At 39.0% G+C, this 18,192-nt stretch overlaps 2 protein-coding genes across 3 annotated transcripts; both read left to right on the top strand.

The window, feature by feature from the left end:
• Positions 1-578: 578 nt before the first annotated feature.
• LOC103416208 (beta-1,3-galactosyltransferase 7-like) lies at positions 579-4,549 on the top strand. Of its 2 annotated transcripts, none has more exons than XM_070813737.1 (11): positions 579-827; positions 953-1,049; positions 1,137-1,195; positions 1,326-1,537; positions 1,631-1,694; positions 2,489-2,561; positions 2,654-2,774; positions 2,858-2,945; positions 3,053-3,178; positions 3,691-3,800; positions 3,982-4,549. In XM_070813737.1, the coding sequence occupies exons 1-11, from the start codon at positions 736-738 to the stop codon at positions 4,128-4,130; spliced, it is 1,191 nt and encodes a 396-aa protein (XP_070669838.1). In that variant the 5' UTR covers positions 579-735; the 3' UTR covers positions 4,131-4,549. The 2 variants fall into 2 exon arrangements, with proteins under 2 accessions (XP_070669838.1, XP_070669837.1); XM_070813736.1 differs by having other exon boundaries at positions 614-827; positions 950-1,049.
• Positions 4,550-5,605: 1,056 nt separating this feature from the next.
• Positions 5,606-16,078, top strand: LOC103401927 (vacuolar protein sorting-associated protein 9A-like). The gene is made up of 5 exons (XM_070814709.1): positions 5,606-5,952; positions 6,142-6,289; positions 6,444-6,614; positions 14,244-14,423; positions 14,590-16,078. Exons 1-5 carry the CDS (start codon positions 5,861-5,863, stop codon positions 15,421-15,423), a joined length of 1,425 nt encoding a protein of 474 aa, XP_070670810.1. The 5' UTR covers positions 5,606-5,860; the 3' UTR covers positions 15,424-16,078.
• Positions 16,079-18,192: the final 2,114 nt, after the last annotated feature.

Here is an 18,192-nt window from a genome sequence, read left to right as displayed (position 1 = left end):
CTATATTTTTTTGGCTGTACGAAGATTCAAGTGTTGAAGAACAATTCAGAAATAAACAGAATAACAGAAATAAACAGCACTTGAAATTCACAATTTTTATTTCACAAAAGGTACTTGCTATACAGAATGAAAAGTATATAATAAATACAGAAATTAATATAAGAATGTCAACGGTACTAACTTGATTACAGAAGGTAGAGGCTAGTGTAAAAGCTATGTCCTTCGAACAGTAATTCCGTCCCACTCTTGTGCTTGTGGTTCTATAACGTTTGCTCGACCAGGATACAACTACCTAATCCTATAACCCGCACTGAATTATAGAATTCTAGCGAATTACTTTGTGTGTTTACTCACTTTTGAAAGTTTGTACAGAAGAAAATGAAGAAGAAAAGATTATTCATTTGGATACCATGGATTGCAGATATATAGACTGTTTCACACCCTTTCAAATATCAGTTCAGTGTATTTGAAGGTTCACAACTCGAGCTGTGTCTTTTAATCAAAACGTTTTTAATTAATAATAAATTAATTAAAAACTTAACCCGAAAATTAAAACTTAATTCAAAACTTCCAACATAAAGCGTACACAATACACATGGACCCCAACAGGCCTAAAATTCAAAAGAAAATTCAAACCTCTCTCTCTTTCGAAATTCCACCTATAAATTCTCACCTTCTCTCTCATTCACAATCAGGTTCGTCACCACTTCCTCTCTAAAAACGCAGAGAGAAGAAATGAAGAGCCGAAACTCCAAGAAGATCTCCGCAACATGGATTCCCATCTTCTGCATCCCTGCTTTCCTTCTGGGGATGCTCATCACCGGCAGGTAACATTTCCAGCTTACCCAGGTTATGGGTTTTTGTTCAATTGCAATCTCTCTCTCTCTCTCTCTCTCTCTCTAGCTTTTAGTGCTGAGACGAATTATGGGTTTTGGATTTTTGATGGTAGCAGAATGTGGGCAGCACCTGAATCCAACGGTCAGCTAATTTCGATTCGTCGCCAAGAGCAAGAGCTTCAAATCGTCTCCGAAGATTGCGCAACTAAGAAGGTGGTCATTTAATTAATTGCTCTCTAATTACATACCCTTTTGGTTAAATTTGACTATTCAATAAAAAAAATTTGTTGCTATTTATAGAAGCATGGACATGATAAGAATGTGATGGACGAAATCTACAAAACCCATGAATCAATTCAGTGAGTGCAAACACTTAAGCTCTTGTTTTTTTTTGACTTGGGATATTTTGTTTTTGTTGGGGTTGTATGAATTTGTACTTTGTACTGAAAATTTGGCTACTTTCTTTTGACTTTTGCTGGGGCGTGCCAGATCTCTAGACAAGCAGATGGCGTCGATTCAGATGGAATTGGCGGCAGCTCGGAGTTCACAGGAGATGGAGGACTCCGGTGGCTCCACCTCCAACTCGCAGTTGTCTAAGGACAATTCGACGAGAAAGAAAGCGTTTATTGTTATTGGAATTAATACTGCTTTTAGTAGTAGAAGGAGGCGAGATTCAGTTAGAGAGACTTGGATGCCTCAAGGTACTATAAGCTATGTATTCTACTTTATAAGTGTAAACAAGATCTTTTGTTTCTGTGGGCCTGCTTGCTGAATATGTCTGAATTGTTCGCCAGGGGAAAAGCTACTGCAGTTGGAGCGCGAGAAGGGGATAGTTATCCGTTTTATGATTGGCCACAGGTATGGAAAAGTTACATTTACATCATCAAATTACAGCCTATGAAGTGAAATTTGATGAGGCAATTTTGACATATGCATGTGCCCATCTCCCATGAAATTTTGATACTTCTTCATAGATAGTAGAATATTGTTTAGATAAGGCAGTACTCCTCTAACATGTCTAAGTAATTAAGTGAATTTATTCATACAGTCGCTCTGTGGTGTGGTAAAATGTCCGGTAACAATAAACTGCTCATTTAGCAGTAACATGTTCTGCACCACATGCCACCCTTACTTTAATTTTTAAGTCATAACTTAGAAATTTAGGCATGTAGCTTAGTTCACACTTGTTCTTTTGCTAACCTAAAACATTTTTATTGACCAAAAAAAAAACAAACTAAAACATTTTACCACGTTTAATATGATCTACTCGTAGCTCATTTTTGTGGGTTTGTTCTGCATCAGACGTTCCTCTTACTTCAGTTTTTATCAACATTCGAGATATTGAAACTTGCAACTTAGTTCTTCATTTTTTTTTTTTGCTAATGTTATCGTGTACTGGTCACTGTGTGTCCTACTGGTAATGTCGGGCCTCATATTGTGTCTAACCATTCTGATGTAACAATGACGTGCCATTTTTTTTCTTGTGCGAAAAGAATGAATATGGAGGATAAAGGATAAATTATACATACGAATAGATGCCATAGCATTCCTATTTCTTCTAACTGTAGTACACAACCCTAGGATATGTTATTGAATGGTGTCCTGTTTTCTTTCTGAAACTGACCTGAGTGGTATCTGCCTCATTCGTACAGTGCAACATCCAACAGCATTTTAGATAGAGCCATTGATTCAGAAGATGCTCAACATAATGATTTCCTCAGGCTGGTAAGAGAGCGGACATAAAGTTTTGTATATGTGCAACTACTGTTAAGACAATTCAGTAAGGAATTCGGTCTCATTCTTGTTTTGCACTTTAGGAACACGTTGAAGGTTATCATGAATTGTCTGCCAAAACGAAAATTTTCTTCACCACAGCAGTTGCACAATGGGATGCTGATTTTTATGTCAAGGTGGATGATGATGTACATGTCAATTTAGGTATGCACCGCTGCTGCATTTCTTTATCTTTAACTATTACAATTTGTTACCAAGGATGAATGCCTTACATGCTTTGCTTGCAGGTATGCTAGCTACAACTCTTGCCCGTCACCGTTCAAAACCTAGAGTCTACATCGGGTGTATGAAATCTGGACCTGTTCTTGCCCAAAAGTAATTGTCCTGATGCATTTATAACAATGAGAGATAATGTTACTCTTCAAGTTATATGTGCCTTCAGGGAGGAGATATTGATCTTTTTATGTTTCTTTACTCTCTAGGAATGTGAAGTACCATGAACCAGAGTATTGGAAGTTTGGAGAGGAGGGAAACAAATACTTCCGGCATGCAACTGGACAGATTTATGCAATCTCAAGGGATCTTGCTACATATGTCTCCATTAACCAGTAAGGATACATCAGTTCATCTTTTCTATTTCTTCAAATATAAGTTATATTAACCTTGTCTGTTACTACATTAAGCATCTTGGACTAGATTTTGAGACTTGACATATTTGTGTTGGAGATAGGAAATGCATTGTATGGTTGACATGCGTCAGCAAAAATACTCTAAAATATTGAAGTTTGCAAACATCTTTTATCCTAGCTTTGGTAATAGAGAAGAAAAGAAAAACAAGTCTGGATTTATCTTTAACCATTAAAAAATGTTTTGTCAAGGGTATGAAATTGCAAAAATATGAGAATTGATACCTCAGATATGGATCTGAATCAAATTAATGGCCTGAAAGCAGCGGTGTTGTCAGTTCTCACCCCCTGCATGTCTAAACGGGATTAATTCATGGGTTCATATTTAATAAAATCTGCAAGTTTTTAAGGTGGTAACTATGGTTTTAAAATTTTCACATGTTACTTTTTGCAAGACATGATAGAGTTCTGGGACATCCTGTTTTTTATTGCAGGCCCATATTGCATAAGTATGCCAATGAAGACGTGTCACTTGGTTCGTGGTTTATTGGTCTTGAAGTCGAACACATTGATGAACGCAATATGTGCTGTCGTACTCCACCAGGTACTGTTTTTTGAAACAAATATGTTATTAGTGAAGGTTTTGCATCCAAATCTAAGGAGAAAAAACAAAGAAATGCAGTTTGGTATTAGCAATGGCATTTGGTGCATGTTTGCAACGTATAAATTTCATAATTTTGTCCATTGCTGCTGGGGTATTTATAGTTTAGTTGAATGGTCTGCAGATTGTGAGTGGAAGGCACAGGCAGGTAATATGTGTATTGCATCGTTTGATTGGAGCTGCAGTGGTATCTGCAAGTCGGTGGAAAGGATTAAATCTGTTCATGAGAAGTGTGGTGAAGGGGATGCAGCTGTTTGGAGTTCATTATTCTAAATCGGATCACGTTGTATCAAGTTCAGCCAACAATCTTCTTGAGAGTGTAGGAGATAGTGCACATGGATCTGATAGGCATGATGTCTAAGGCACTGATTTCTTCAACTTTTTTCTTCAACCTGAGAGCTGTAGGTGTTCAAAGATACTTCTGATTGTACATATATGTGGAGGGTAAAGGGGTATTTATTCAAATTGACCCCTCTAGTTTTACTTAGGATCGAATTGTTTTCTTCTGATGTGGGAGTAAGTTGTAGCCCGAGCAGAAGCAGTAACATTTTCAATTGATGTTGTATATCGTCTTAGCCAACAAATTCTCCATCCAAACAGACCCTAAGGGGTTCAACATGTGTCAAGAGATACTTTAGACCTTGTAATTTCTATTGTCATGATGAGTAAGTGTACTAAATTTACCGACCAAATGAGGTGTCATCAATACGAAATTAACATGTTAATCAACACTTAAGTAATAGTCAACTATCAATTTTCATATCATTTAGTTTACAAAAATTAGTTTATAAATTTAGTCCCTTTAGTATTACCTGTCATGATTTAAGCCTTGGAAAGGGCCATTGAATAATCCTTTTGCCTTCGGTATTTAGACTTTGTTTTCTCTTTTATTTTTATTTTTAAATTAAAATTCGTTTACTAATTACTTTTCCTTTTCAAAGAAATAAAAGTTGAGAAATACAAATAAACTACTTTTCGGTAATGACATTTTTTTTTTTTTATATAGAAAAGATGTTAGATTAGCTAAAGACGGCATTTGAATCAACGCCGTCATATAAGAACTCAACACATTTTTATCATTGTGGTAAAATGTCACTTACAAACATAGACAATTGATTGGTATTAATGCTCAACAAAATGAAATTAAAATAAAGTGAAGATTGAAAAAAAATTACTAAAAAAAATAAACACAAAAAATAGAATGCGCTATGAGACCATCTCCAACCCTAGAGGTTAAAACCTAAAACTTTTAACCCCGAAACAATTTTTCTCTTCTAATCCTTCTGGGTTAAATTTTTAGTCCGAGATTATTAAAGAATGAATTTAGGATAATTTTTTTTTTAAAGTAACTTAAAAAAAATATTATGTAGACTATCCAAATTTAATTTTATGAACATTTTAATCTAAAAATATTGAGATTCCAATAAATATTGAAAAATCACTAAACCGATACCATGAAACTCGTGTAACACTATAAAAGAATATGAAACCATTTTTTTTTTTAAATTACTTTAGCCGTTAGATTTTAATTTGGTATGTTAGATCTTCTTTTTTACAGTTTAATTTGATCATATTAGATCTTAACCATTGAATTCAATGAATATATAAATATAAAACTGAAAAACATACACATATATGATGGACCAGTCCTAGCAGCCCGGGGAATCCTGAGCCAAATTTGCCTTAGAAATTAGTTATGGATTAAAACTCATATTTGTTTCAAGGGATAAAGTAAGTTAGGGTAAGTTTAAAACCTAAAATTTGAATTTTATTCCATGGAGTAGGTCTGAGTGCTGAAGATTTACGAAGTTAATTAACTTTTTGGTTAATTAACTTTTGGTATTATGTTCTTTTGTCTGATAAATCAATTCCTGCATCGGCTCCATCGCAAATGAATTAGCAATTGGCTTTCCGAAGTAAAAGCACTCTGCTCTCCAGCTCTCTTTCTCTCTCTCTCATCATCGCCGCTGAGCGGAGATTTCGGAGCCATCGGACGGCAGATAATGGAGAACACCGACGTGTTCTTAGGACTGCAGGACTTTCTGGAACGCATGCGTCAACCGTCGGCCGCCGATTTCGTCAAGTCTATAAAAAGGTGAAACGAATTTTGGATTCCGATTGTTCATTTCACGGTTTGTTTGTGTAGTGATAATCTCTAATTCCAGTAGTTGAGAATTGAGTGTTAGCAAAGATGGTTGATGTTTGTTTTGTTTTTTACTTGAATTGGATTGGATTGGATTGGATTGGTTTGGTTTGGATTGAATTGGATTGGACTGGATTGCAGCTTCATAGTGTCGTTTTCGAACAATGCTCCTGATCCGGAGAGGGACAGCGCCGCAGTGCAGGACTTCTTTGCCTGGATGGAAATCGATTTCAGGGCTCATCCACTTTGGGCTGGCTGTTCAGAGGAGGAGCTCGACAGCGCCGGCGAAGTGAGTTTCAACCTTGAGCTTGAATTTGACATAGAATTTTGTACCGTTTGTTTGATTTTATAAATCCAACATATTGCATTTAAGTTTGGTTAACTATAAAATGTTTTGGTTATTAATTGGTAATTTTTCTTTTGTGGCTTTCTGTTATATGTAGGGACTGGAGAAGTATGTTATGACGAAGTTATTTCCTCGTGTATTTGCTTCACTTCCGGACGATGTGAAACTCGATGAGCAACTGTATGAGAAGATGGCTTTAGTACAACAGTTTATTCGGCCGGAAAATTTGGACATTAAGCCCACCTTTCAAAATGAGACTTCATGGCTGGTGAGTAGAGGACTACCCATATGAAATATGTATAAATGAAGTGTCTTTGTATACTCATGACATTGATATATAGTACATATATCACATAGGGGTAATTTGTTTGAGGTCACTAAATATTTTAGCATTAGGGTTGAATCAATCAAACATTTTGTGCTTTAAAGAGAGGTTAATGAAGAGAAATTTTAACATGTGGTATTCGCCCTGGAGATTGTTTTTATTGAATATAGTTCACAAGGAGAATTGGGTTCAATTTATACTAGAAAATAAAATGACGATTGACCTATGCCGAAATATGAAATTATTTATTGACCTAAACCAAATTTCCTATATCAGATATGCATAAATGAAGTACATTCATATAAAACATGGGCATGGATCTCAATCAAGATGTATTGATTTGCATATGAGCCATCTATATTTGTTAATAGGTCCTTGTTTAAGGGCCTTCTTAGAGAAAACTTATGTCCCACAAAAATAATTTTATAATTTCCGTCTTTCATAATGATTGCAGTATGGAATTTAACAATGAACCAATACAACAACAACAACAACAAAGCCTTTTCCCACTAAGTGGGGTCGGCTATATGAATCCTAGAACGCCATTGCGCTCGATTTTGTGTCATGTCCTCCGTTAGATCCAAGTACTCTAAGTCTTTTCTTAGAGTCTCTTCCAAAGTTTTCCTAGGTCTTCCTCTACCCCTTCGGCCCTGAACCTCTGTCCCGTAGTCACATCTTCGAACCGGAGCGTCAGACGGCCTTCTTTGCACATGTCCAAATCACCGGAGCCGATTTTCTCTCATCTTTCCTACAATTTCGGCTACTCCTACTTTACCTCGGATATCCTCATTCCCAATCTTATCCTTTCTCATGTGCCCACACATCCCACGAAGCATCCTCATCTCCGCTACACCCATTTTGTGTACGTGTTGATGCTTCACCACCCAACATTCTGTGCCATACAACATCGCTGGCCTTATTGCCGTCCTATAAAATTTTCCCTTGAGCTTCAGTGGCCTACGACGGTCACACAACACGCCGGATGCACTCTTTCCATCCAACTCGTATTCTATGGTTGAGATCTCCATCTAATTCTCCGTTCTCTTGCAAGATAGATCCTAGGTAGCGAAAACGGTCGCTTTTTGTGATCTTCGCTAGATTGCTCCGGTCATTAGTGTGGATAAGTATATAAATGGATAGAGATAGGAAAACAAACACAAGATGTACGTGGTTCACCCAGATTGGCTACGTCCACGGAATAGAAGAGTTCTCATTAATTGTGAAGGGTTTACACAAGTACATAGGTTCAAGCTCTCCTTTAGTGAGTACAAGTGAATGATTTAGTACAAATGACATTAGGAAATATTGTGGGAGAATGATCTCGTAATCACGAAACTTCTAAGTATCGGAGTGTGGTGTCGTCTTGACTTGCCTTATCTGTCTCATAGGTAGATGTGGCATCTTCTCTGGAAGTACTCTTCCTCCATCCAGGGGTGGTATCTTTAACTGGTGGAGATGCACAAGGTAATGTATCAATTTCACTTGAAGCTTACTTGTAGTTTCAGGCTTGGTCAAGCGCGATACAAACCATGTAGTAGGAGTCCCCCAAGTCGCCGAGCTAGGGGGTCTGCTGAAAGAGGTGACAGACAAGGTAAGCAATCAGAGCTCCGACTGATTGTTCACCTTCTCCCCATCTTGCAGCAGCATGAAGGATAAAGAGAAGAAAAATGAGAAGAGATGATATGAGATACTTTTGCTTTTGAAGAAGTAACGTTCCACAGGCTTATTCTTGAACTGAGCTGGAGGGTTTTTTGGTTTCCTCCAGAGTATAAGGCCGACTGAAGAATTTGAGGGTCAAAACAAGTCCATCAAATCTAGAGTACGTTCCACCCTGCTGATATGGGATACTTTTGCTTTTGACAGAGTAATGGATGTATCGGCACGTGTGCTGTTACGCTTGTCTCCACATGCTTCCTTGTATCCTTCGCACTTGCCCTATCTGTTCCTCAAGCAGATGCGGAATCTTCCCTGGAAACATAAGATGTTGAAGATGAGTACTCGAGAGCAATGCCAGGTAAGTAATCAGGTAAGGGGTTCCAGGCAATCAGTTCCTGGCTGGAAGCTTGATTCCAAGTGCTGACTGATTGCTCTCTTTCTCCTTGTCTTGCAGGTAAAAACAAGGCCAAAAGAAAAGACAGGGAAAAAGCATGATATGGGATACTCTTGCTTTTAACCCTGATGATATGAGATATTCTTGCTCTAGTATAGCTTGTTTGCAGAGGTATTATCGGGGGGAAAGAAAGCTGAATATTTCGAAAGGCTTCGTTGGGAGTGCCCTCTCAGATATGATGAAGGGTTGAGCATTTTTGCAAGTCTGCCTGTCCGTTGGGGATGGAGGTCGACATATATAGGAGTCTCCCTAACAACAAGTAGTAATGCTATTCCTTTACCCTGCTTGGTCATAGCACAGTAGTAGGAGCTGCCAGTTTCACATGTTTTAACTCTGTCAGAGCACTTTGAAAAAGTGGTCTGTGGTATATGGCTCTCGAGATTCGGAGAACGATGCCTCTTCGATTTTTGAGAAAGCAATCATGCTGGGGGTCTGACTCTCGAGATTCGAAGAGCAGTGTCTCTTCGATTTTTGAGGAAGTAATCATGTTGGGAGTCTGGCTCTCGAGATTCGGAGGGCGGTGCCTCTTCGATTTTGGAGCAAGCAATCTTGTTGGGAGTGTTGTCTCGAATGTGAGTAAAGGTTGGGCATGTTTGCTAGTCTACCTTGCCACGAAGCACAAAGGTTGACACACAGGGACTTTCCAATTATCCAGCAATGGTACTGTTCCTTTACCCTCTCTTCGATTTTGAGAAAGTAGTCATGTTGGGAGTCTGGCTCTTTAGATTCAGAGGACGGTGCCTCTTCGATTTTGGAGCAAGCAATCTTGTTGGGAGTGTTTTCTCGAATGTGAGTAAAGGTTGGGCATGTTTGCTAGTCTACCTTGCCACGAAGCACAGAGGTTGACACACAGGGACTTTCCAATTATCCAGCAGTGGTACTGTTCCTTTACCCTTGTGGGTAATAATATGGTAGCTAGACCTTCAAAATTTATGTGTCTAAACTTTGTTAGTGCTGTTTCTTTGTTATTCTTTTACCTTTCTTGGTCAGAGCGATGTAGTGGGAGCTGCAAGCTTCACGTGCTCAACTTTGGCAGAGAACTTTGGCAAAGTTATCTGTGGTACCCATGAGTTATTATTGCGTGTGGGAAGTGAGTGATTGAACAGTAAGATTCATGTGCTTTCTACTTCACCAGAAGTCTTCGACAGAATGCCCATAATTTCTGCAAAGTTGAGTGTGTGTGTGACAGGTGCTGACAAGGCTAGAAAAGTAGGTGCCTCTTTGATTTCTGAGATCGGCCCTCGTGGTCTATGAGCAGCCCAGCTTTTGAGAAAGCGAGCGCCTCTTCGATTGATTCGGAGAACGATGCCTCATCGATTTTTGAGAAAGCAATCATGCTGGGGGTCTGGCTCTCGAGATTCGGGGAGCAGTGTCTCTTCGATTTTTGAGAAAGTAATCATGTTGGGAGTCTGGCTCTCGAGATTCGGAGAGCGGTGCCTCTTTGATTTTGGAGCAAGCAATCTTGTTGGGAGTGTTTTCTCGAATGTGAGTAAAGGTTGGGCATGTTTGCTAGTCTACCTTGCCACGAAGCACAGAGGTTGACACACAGGGACTTTCCAATTATCCAGCAATGGTACTGTTCCTTTACCCTCTCTTCGATTTTTAAGAAAATAGTCATGTTGGGAGTCTGGCTCTTTAGATTCGGAGGACGGTGCATCTTCGATTTTGGAGCAAGCAATCTTATTGGGAGTGTTTTCTCGAATGTGAGTAAAGGTTGGGCATGTTTGCTAGTCTACCTTGCCACGAAGCACAGAGGTTGACACACAGGGACTTTCCAATTATCCAGCAGTGGTACTGTTCCTTTACCCTTGTGGGTAATAATATGGTAGCTAGACCTTCAAAATTTATGGGTCTAAACTTTGTTAGTGCTGTTTCTTTGCTATTCTTTTACCCTTCTTGGTCAGAGCGATGTAGTGGGAGCTGCAAGCTTCACGTGCTCAACTTTGGCAGAGAACTTTGGCAAAGTTATCTGTGGTACCCATGAGCTATTGTTGCGTGTGGGAAATGGGTGATTGAACAGTAAGATTCATGTGTTTTCTACTTCCCCAGAAGTCTTTGACAGAATGCCCATAATTTCCGCAAAGCTGAGTGTGCGTGTGACAGGTGCTGACAAGGTTGGAAAAGTAGGTGCCTCTTCGATTTCTGAGATCGGCCCTCGTGGTCTCTGGGGAGCCCAGCTTTTGAGAAAGCGAGCGCCTCTTCGATTTCTGAGATCGGCCTTCGTGGTCTTTGAGCAGCCCAACTTTTGAGAAAGCAAACACCTCTTCGATTTCTGAGATCAACCCTCGTGATCTCTAAGTAGCCCAACTTTTGAGAAAGCAAACGCCTCTTCGATTTCTGAGCAGGCGCCTCTTCGATTTCTGAAGCTCCGTCGAGTGCAGATTTTTATAGGGGTTGGCATTAAGTTCCAAAGCACACTTGAATCTCCACCAGTAGAAGCTTCATTCTTGCACTTCTAAGATCTTGATTTGTCCGACCTCTTCTCTCTTCAACACCTTTGAAAATGTCTGGCCCCTCCGACCGTCGTTTTGACTTGAACCTTGTTGAAGAGGCAGCCCCGCCTTCTCCAGACAACATATGGCGCCCATCCTTCGTCTCCCCTACTGGTCCTCTTACCGTTGGGGATTCCGTGATGAAGAATGATATGACCGCTGCGGTGGTGGCCAGGAACCTTCTCACTCCCAAAGATAACAGACTACTTTCCAAACGGTCTGATGAGTTAGCTGTTAAGGATTCGCTGGCTCTCAGTGTTCAGTGTGCAGGTTCTGTGTCTAATATGGCCCAACGCCTATTTGCTCGAACCCGCCAAGTTGAATCATTGGCGGCTGAAGTGATGAGTCTCAAACAGGAGATTAGAGGGCTCAAGCATGAGAATAAACAGTTGCACCGGCTCGCACATGACTATGCTACAAACATGAAGAGGAAGCTTGACCAGATGAAGGAAACTGATGGTCAGGTTTTACTTGATCATCAGAGATTTGTGGGTTTGTTCCAAAGGCATTTATTGCCTTCGTCTTCTGGGGCTGTACCGCGTAATGAAGCTCCAAATGATCAACCTCTGATGCCTCCTCCTTCTAGGGTTCTGTCCAGTACTGAGGCTCCAAATGATCCCCCTCCGGTGCCTTCTCTTTCTGGGGCTCTACCGACTGCTGAGACTTCTCCTAAGCAACCTTTGTGAAGGCTTCCTCTTGTGTGTTTATTTTGACTCATGTATATGTACATATTTGTAGCTTATCGGGAATATCAATAAATAAGCTTTCCTTCATTTCAACATATTGTGTTAAATACACCAAAGCCTTCTTCGCTAAGTTCTTTGAATTTTCTTTTGTTGAAGCTTGTATGTTGAAGCTTGTATGTTGAAGCTTTCTGAGTGGAGCATGTAGGTTGGGGTAGTGTTCCCTTAATTTCCCGAGTGAGGAAAACTTCTCGGTTGGAGACTTGGAAAATCCAAGTCACTGAGTGGGATCGGCTATATGAATCTTAGAACGCCATTGTGCTCGATCCTGTGTCATGTCCTTCGTTAGATCCAAGTACTCTAAGTCTTTTCTTAGAGTCTCTTCCAAAGTTTTCCTAGGTCTTCCTCTACCCCTTCGGCCCTGAACCTCTGTCTCATAGTCGCATCTTCTAATCGGAGCGTCAGTAGGCCTTCTTTGCACATGTCCAAACCACCGTAACCGATTTTCTCTCATCTTTCCTTCAATTTCGGCTACTCCTACTTTACCCCGGATATCCTCATTCCTAATCTTATCCTTTCTCGTGTGCCCACACATCCAACGAAGCATCCTCATCTCCGCTACACCCATTTTGTGTACGTGTTGATGTTTCACCGCCCAACATTCTGTGCCATACAGCATCGCCGGCCTTATTGCCGTCCTATAAAATTTTCCCTTGAGCTTCAGTGGCATACGGCGGTCACACAACACGCCGGATGCACTCTTCCACTTCATCCATCCAGCTTGTATTCTATGGTTGAGATCTCCATCTAATTCTCCGTTCTTTTGCAAGATAGATCCTAGGTAACGAAAACGGTCGCTCTTTGGTATTTCTTGATCTCCGATCCTCACCCCTAACTCGTTTTGGCCTCCATTTGCACTGAACTTGCACTCCATATATTCTGTCTTTGATCGGCTTAGGCGAAGACCTTTAGATTCCAACACTTCTCTCCAAAGGTTAAGCTTTGCATTTACCCCTTCCTGAGTTTCATCTATCAACATTATATCGTCTGCGAAAAGCATACACCAAGGAATATCATCTTGAATATGTCCTGTTAACTCATCCATTACCAACGCAAAAAGGTAAGGACTTAAGGATGAGCCTTGATGTAATCCTACAGTTATGGGAAAGCTTTCGGTTTGTCCTTCATGAGTTCTTACGGCAGTCTTTGCTCCTTCATACATATCCTTTATAGCTTGGATATATGCTACTCGTACTCCTTTCTTCTCTAAAATCCTCCAAAGAATGTCTCTTGGGACCCTATCATACGCTTTTTCCAAATCTATAAAGACCATGTGTAAATCCTTTTTCCCATCTCTATATCTTTCCATCAATCTTCGTAAGAGATAGATTGCCTCCATGGTTGAGCGCCCTGGCATGAACCCGAATTGGTTGTCCGAAACCCGTGTCTCTTGCCTCAATCTATGCTCAATGACTCTCTCCCAGAGCTTCATTGTATGACTCATTAGCTTAATACCCCTATAGTTCATGCAATTTTGTACGTCACCCTTATTCTTGTAGATAGGCACCAAAGTGCTCGTTCGCCACTCATTTGGCATCTTCTTCGTTTTCAAAATCCTATTGAAAAGGTCAGTGAGCCATGTTATACCTGTCTCTCCCAAAAGTTTCCGGGGCTTGCCAATTTCACTTCCCCTTTACAGTTCCTCCTAGATGCGTGAACTCACTGTCTTTTCATGTTTGGGGTAATTAATGTGTCTTAATTTCTCTAATTTGTAATTCAACTTTGTTTTCCTTAGGGCCGTTTGATAACCATTTATCTTTTTTTTGCTAGAGATATAGGGAAAGTATATGTGAGAAATAGGAATGGAGAAGGATGTAGGGAGGTGGTGGGAGGGAGGAGGGAGAAACGAAAGAGATTATATGAAAACAAAAACTTGAATGTAAAAGCAACTTAAAATTGTCTTCTGGTTTTTTTTTTTTTTTTTTTTTTTTAAGTTTTCAATTTGTGTGTTACTCCATACACATTTCTTCAACCACCCTTTTTTCGCCCTTTCCTCCTTTCTCTGACATTCTTCTTGCTCCATGTATAGCACCAAAATGAAAACTAAAAACTGAAATGAAATGGTTATCAAATGGCCCTTAGGTTTTATTGTTTTCATGAAAATGCACATGGGACATTGTTGAATCATAATCTATTGTTTCTGAATCCTGTGTACTTCGACTTAATTATTTGTTGCATACCTCTCAATAATGCTTACCCTGGATTATTTTTGCTTTTATCTTTGCAGCTTGCACAAAAAGAACTGCAAAAGATCAATATGTACAAGGCACCGAGGGATAAGCTTGTGTGCATCCTTAATTGTTGCAAGGTTATTAATAACTTGCTCATGAAAGCTTCTGTTGCTTCCAATGAGAATCCCCCTGGAGCTGATGAATTTCTTCCTGTCCTAATTTATGTTACATTAAAGGTAAGACTAACTTTTATAATGGCTTGAATTATTTGGTTAAACATTTACTTTTGATTCAGTACGTATGATCTTCCGTTCTAAATAAATCGTTGAATTATTATCCCTCTAGAAGGCAACATAGTATGTCAGGTTTACAAGGTTTCTTTATTGTATTGATGCGGTGCAGGCAAACCCTCCACAACTGCACTTAAATTTATTGTATATACAAAGGTACAGGCGACATTCTCGATTAGTTGGTGAAGCATCCTATTTTTTCACAAACATGCTCTCCGTTGAATCCTTCATCTCAAATATTGACGCAAACGCCATTTCAATGGATGAATCTGAGTATGACAAGAACATGGAAACTGCTCGAGCACTTCTTTCTGGACTTTCAGCTGATCTGGACAGTCAGTATACTCAAAAAGGTCAATTTGCAGGATATGGAAATAGATCAGAATCTATGGAAACCAGACATCAACATCCGAATGCCAACAAGGACCTAGCGGCACAATCCAGATCTTCTGAAACAAACTCCCGAGGGAAGAAGATACCCAATGAAAAAGATAACTCACCCTTTTCAAAGATTCCATCCCTTTCGGATTTGGAGAATAAGGGTGCAACGATCCTCGTGACCAATGAACAGGCGAACCAGGTTTTCCAGGAGTATCCATACTTGTTTGCGAATGTCGGTGACCTAACCATCAGTGATGTAGAAGACCTTCTTAATAATTACAAGCAACTTGCATTCAAATATGTTTGTCTTTCTAACGGGTTAGGCGTTACTGCTCCATCTTCTTACAATTCGCATACAGAGTTCCACCAGCATACTGAAACGGCAAAGCAACAGGAACTCTCTAGAGCTATAGAGCCGAATGATGAGACATCAAATGACACTGATATGACGGATGATGCTTTAAAGAAAGAGCCCCTTATTGATGATGAAAATTTGGAATCCAGATTGTCACAGGATCAAGAAGTTTCACCACAGAGTGGTACACATGAGGAGTACTCTCAATAGCTGCTCTACCAGGACATGTATTTTGCAGGAGTATGTTTTCCAGTGCAGTCGCCATCATCAGGGCTCCATTTCTCCTCTTTGCTGGCGCAGATGGAATATCGTCATGGTTGGAAATGAGCGCTGTCATTTGTCCATTCTCGCCTCGTACTGGTCAAGAATATAGGTAGAAGTGAGGAAGTTAGACTTTGAGTTTGGGAATGCATCAAATTGCATTTGTATGAAGATGGAAAATATATACGACTCTCAGGAAACCGGGGTGCAACAGTGTATGCTTGCAGGCACTCGTAATCTTACGCATGTAGCAGTACAATGATCCTGAGCCACGCAGCCATGCTGGATACAATCAAATGAGATTTTCACCGTAGTTGCACCTTGCTATCCGTCGTTAACGAGCAGAAATGTATGTTCTAACTTCGAAATTCCTTTCCTCTGTTCTTTTCTCTGTACTGTCAAAATCTTGTGTACAAAAGTGTCTCAATGTCACTGCGATTGTAAGCGGTTCTGTTTATTTTTGCAATTTACTATTATCCACGGTTAAATAGGCTGCTGTAGGAGTTTAGTGTATGATGGAGTAGTATCTGAGTCTGGCTTGATATTGTAGTTTGTCCACAACGAAAAAAGTAATTAATTTTGAGTTAAGCTTTCTAATTTTCAATGCTGGCGAAAAATGTTGATCATGTAACACAAGTACTCTTAACATTCAGAGTCGAAATAAGTTTTGAATTCAGTGTAATGTCCGACGACGCCATCATGTCTGGCTGGCATGCCGTGCTACGGTGTGACTGTCTTCTGGGATGATCGTAGCCGTTGATGCATGTGGGGCCCACCACACGTCAACAGCTACGAAATGTATTCAATATTCCGAGTTGGAATAAGTTTGAATTTTCTGCCTTAGATGACAATGTGGTTTGACTGTTTGACAGTTTGATAATTTGTAATTTTGGCATCGATGCCGACATGATGAATAAGATGTGGCATACAAATACAAGAACGCCGACTCTCGTCTCGTCTGGGTGACTGGGTCTGGTGGACGTGTTTCTGGGCCATCACTCACTCGGATGGACAAAGTCAGACGTCAAAATCAAATACCTTGAAAATTTGTACCAATTAATTACTGTTATTGTTGGTAAGTCACATATATCCCTCCCCCTTTGAAACCAAACAGACAGCAATTAGGAAAGTTCAGATGTAAGATGTAATCTAATCGTATTTTTCACGTGCTGGTGTTGTGCCAAATCCCAATACAAGGCCCTACGTATTGACTTACCACTAGATAATGCAAAGGAGCTAAACCATTTTAAAAGAGCTATATATACCTGAATCAACATTATGTATATGTGTGTGTGTATTTAATAATTTATAAGTGTAGAGTTTTAATCAGTTATTATGGTTCGACATCCTTACTTATATCATTATATTTTCATTGGAAGGAACGCAACAAAATATTGGCGTTGTTGTTGAAGACTGATTTTCATCTCCTGTGTCGAGCCATAAGAATTGATTAGACCTTAACAAATTACTAGTTTTATGTGAACCCTAGCTAAACAATGAGAATAACAGGTCTAATTTGGTTTTTGACTTGATAACTAAAATAACTTAAAAATACAAGAAAAGGTAAAGATGAATAATAGATTGATTTAGAAATGATGGGAATGGGACTAGGGATATTGATTTCATGCATAAGTTTGTTACTTAAATTACAGTCGTATGCTTTGTAGATGGATTTGTATTTGTATATTGGTTTTTTGTAAGAAGATATTAAGTAGATATCTTGGAATTAGAAGATGCATGAACTTAGAAGATTGTATCTCTAATGGTTTAAAAAATATATAATGAATAAAAAAAAATTAAAAGTGGAGAAAAAATAATATTGGACCTAACATAATAACTATGTTATTTTTTTGGACCCAAATCTAAATGCTCATTCTTTATAATTAATGAGAAGGGAAGATTTAAATTTGAGACATATTTCAATGACGTGAAGTACCACTACACTAAGAGACAATATATGGAGAAATTCTTCAATTATGACATGTGCGAGTGTTATGGATTAGTATTTGCTCATGTTATAATATGTGTTTATTTATCAATAATGTATCTCAAATATAAACTCGGTGTCTACTCATATTATACAACTTAAAGCTACTAGCAAGATGCTTAAAAAAATAAAAATAAAAAATAAAAAGCTATTAGCATGATAATCCCTCTCCATTTGTGAGTTGAATGTCTTAACAAGATCGGTACTTAATTATGATTGACCTCTTACGTGACTTAACTATTATATAAAAACAATAATATTACAACAATTGAAAGTAACACACCAATAATATTTCCAAGATATGTGTTATACGATCATACATCTTTTCGAGGACATTATTGAAGATAACACACCAATTCCTTGTTACTTTCCTTTTGTATATTGTTCGTTGGCCTTCATGTCATGCCTTCCCTTCAATAATGTTCGAGAGGAAGTAGAAACCATTCAGATCATAACATATAATACTTTGATGTCGATGTTTCTAAAGGACATAAAAATATAACTTGAGTTAGTGATATCCAGGACAACCAGCAAACACAAACAAAAGCTTCCAAACCCTACTAAATACTAATAGGGTAGAGAGAAACTTATATGAAATGAATTTACCGCTACTGTAACATCTCAAATCAATAATATTATACTGTATATAAATTTTTCTTCGTACAACATAATATTATTAAATCGAGATGCCACGTTTTTTTGTCCGAACGTCGATTTCGGGATCTAGATTT

Source organism: Malus domestica, chromosome 15 (assembly GCF_042453785.1).
Source record: "Malus domestica chromosome 15, GDT2T_hap1".
Classification (NCBI taxonomy): domain Eukaryota; kingdom Viridiplantae; phylum Streptophyta; class Magnoliopsida; order Rosales; family Rosaceae; genus Malus; species Malus domestica.
This window is presented reverse-complemented; position numbering and strand designations above follow the sequence as displayed.

What these genes read in the sequence shown, in the direction of transcription:
- LOC103401927 (XM_070814709.1), top strand. Translation starts at nt 5,861, where the DNA reads ATGGAGAACACCGACGTGTTCTTAGGACTGCAGGACTTTCTGGAACGC. An exon ending in AGCTCGACAGCGCCGGCGAA is followed by an intron (nt 6,290 to 6,443) that starts GTGAGTTTCAAC and finishes TGTTATATGTAG; the next exon opens with GGACTGGAGAAGTATGTTAT. An exon ending in TAATTTATGTTACATTAAAG is followed by an intron (nt 14,424 to 14,589) that starts GTAAGACTAACT and finishes GATGCGGTGCAG; the next exon opens with GCAAACCCTCCACAACTGCA.
- LOC103416208 (XM_070813736.1), top strand. Translation starts at nt 736, where the DNA reads ATGAAGAGCCGAAACTCCAAGAAGATCTCCGCAACATGGATTCCCATC. An exon ending in CGTTTTATGATTGGCCACAG is followed by an intron (nt 1,695 to 2,488) that starts GTATGGAAAAGT and finishes TCATTCGTACAG; the next exon opens with TGCAACATCCAACAGCATTT. An exon ending in TGATGTACATGTCAATTTAG is followed by an intron (nt 2,775 to 2,857) that starts GTATGCACCGCT and finishes CTTTGCTTGCAG; the next exon opens with GTATGCTAGCTACAACTCTT.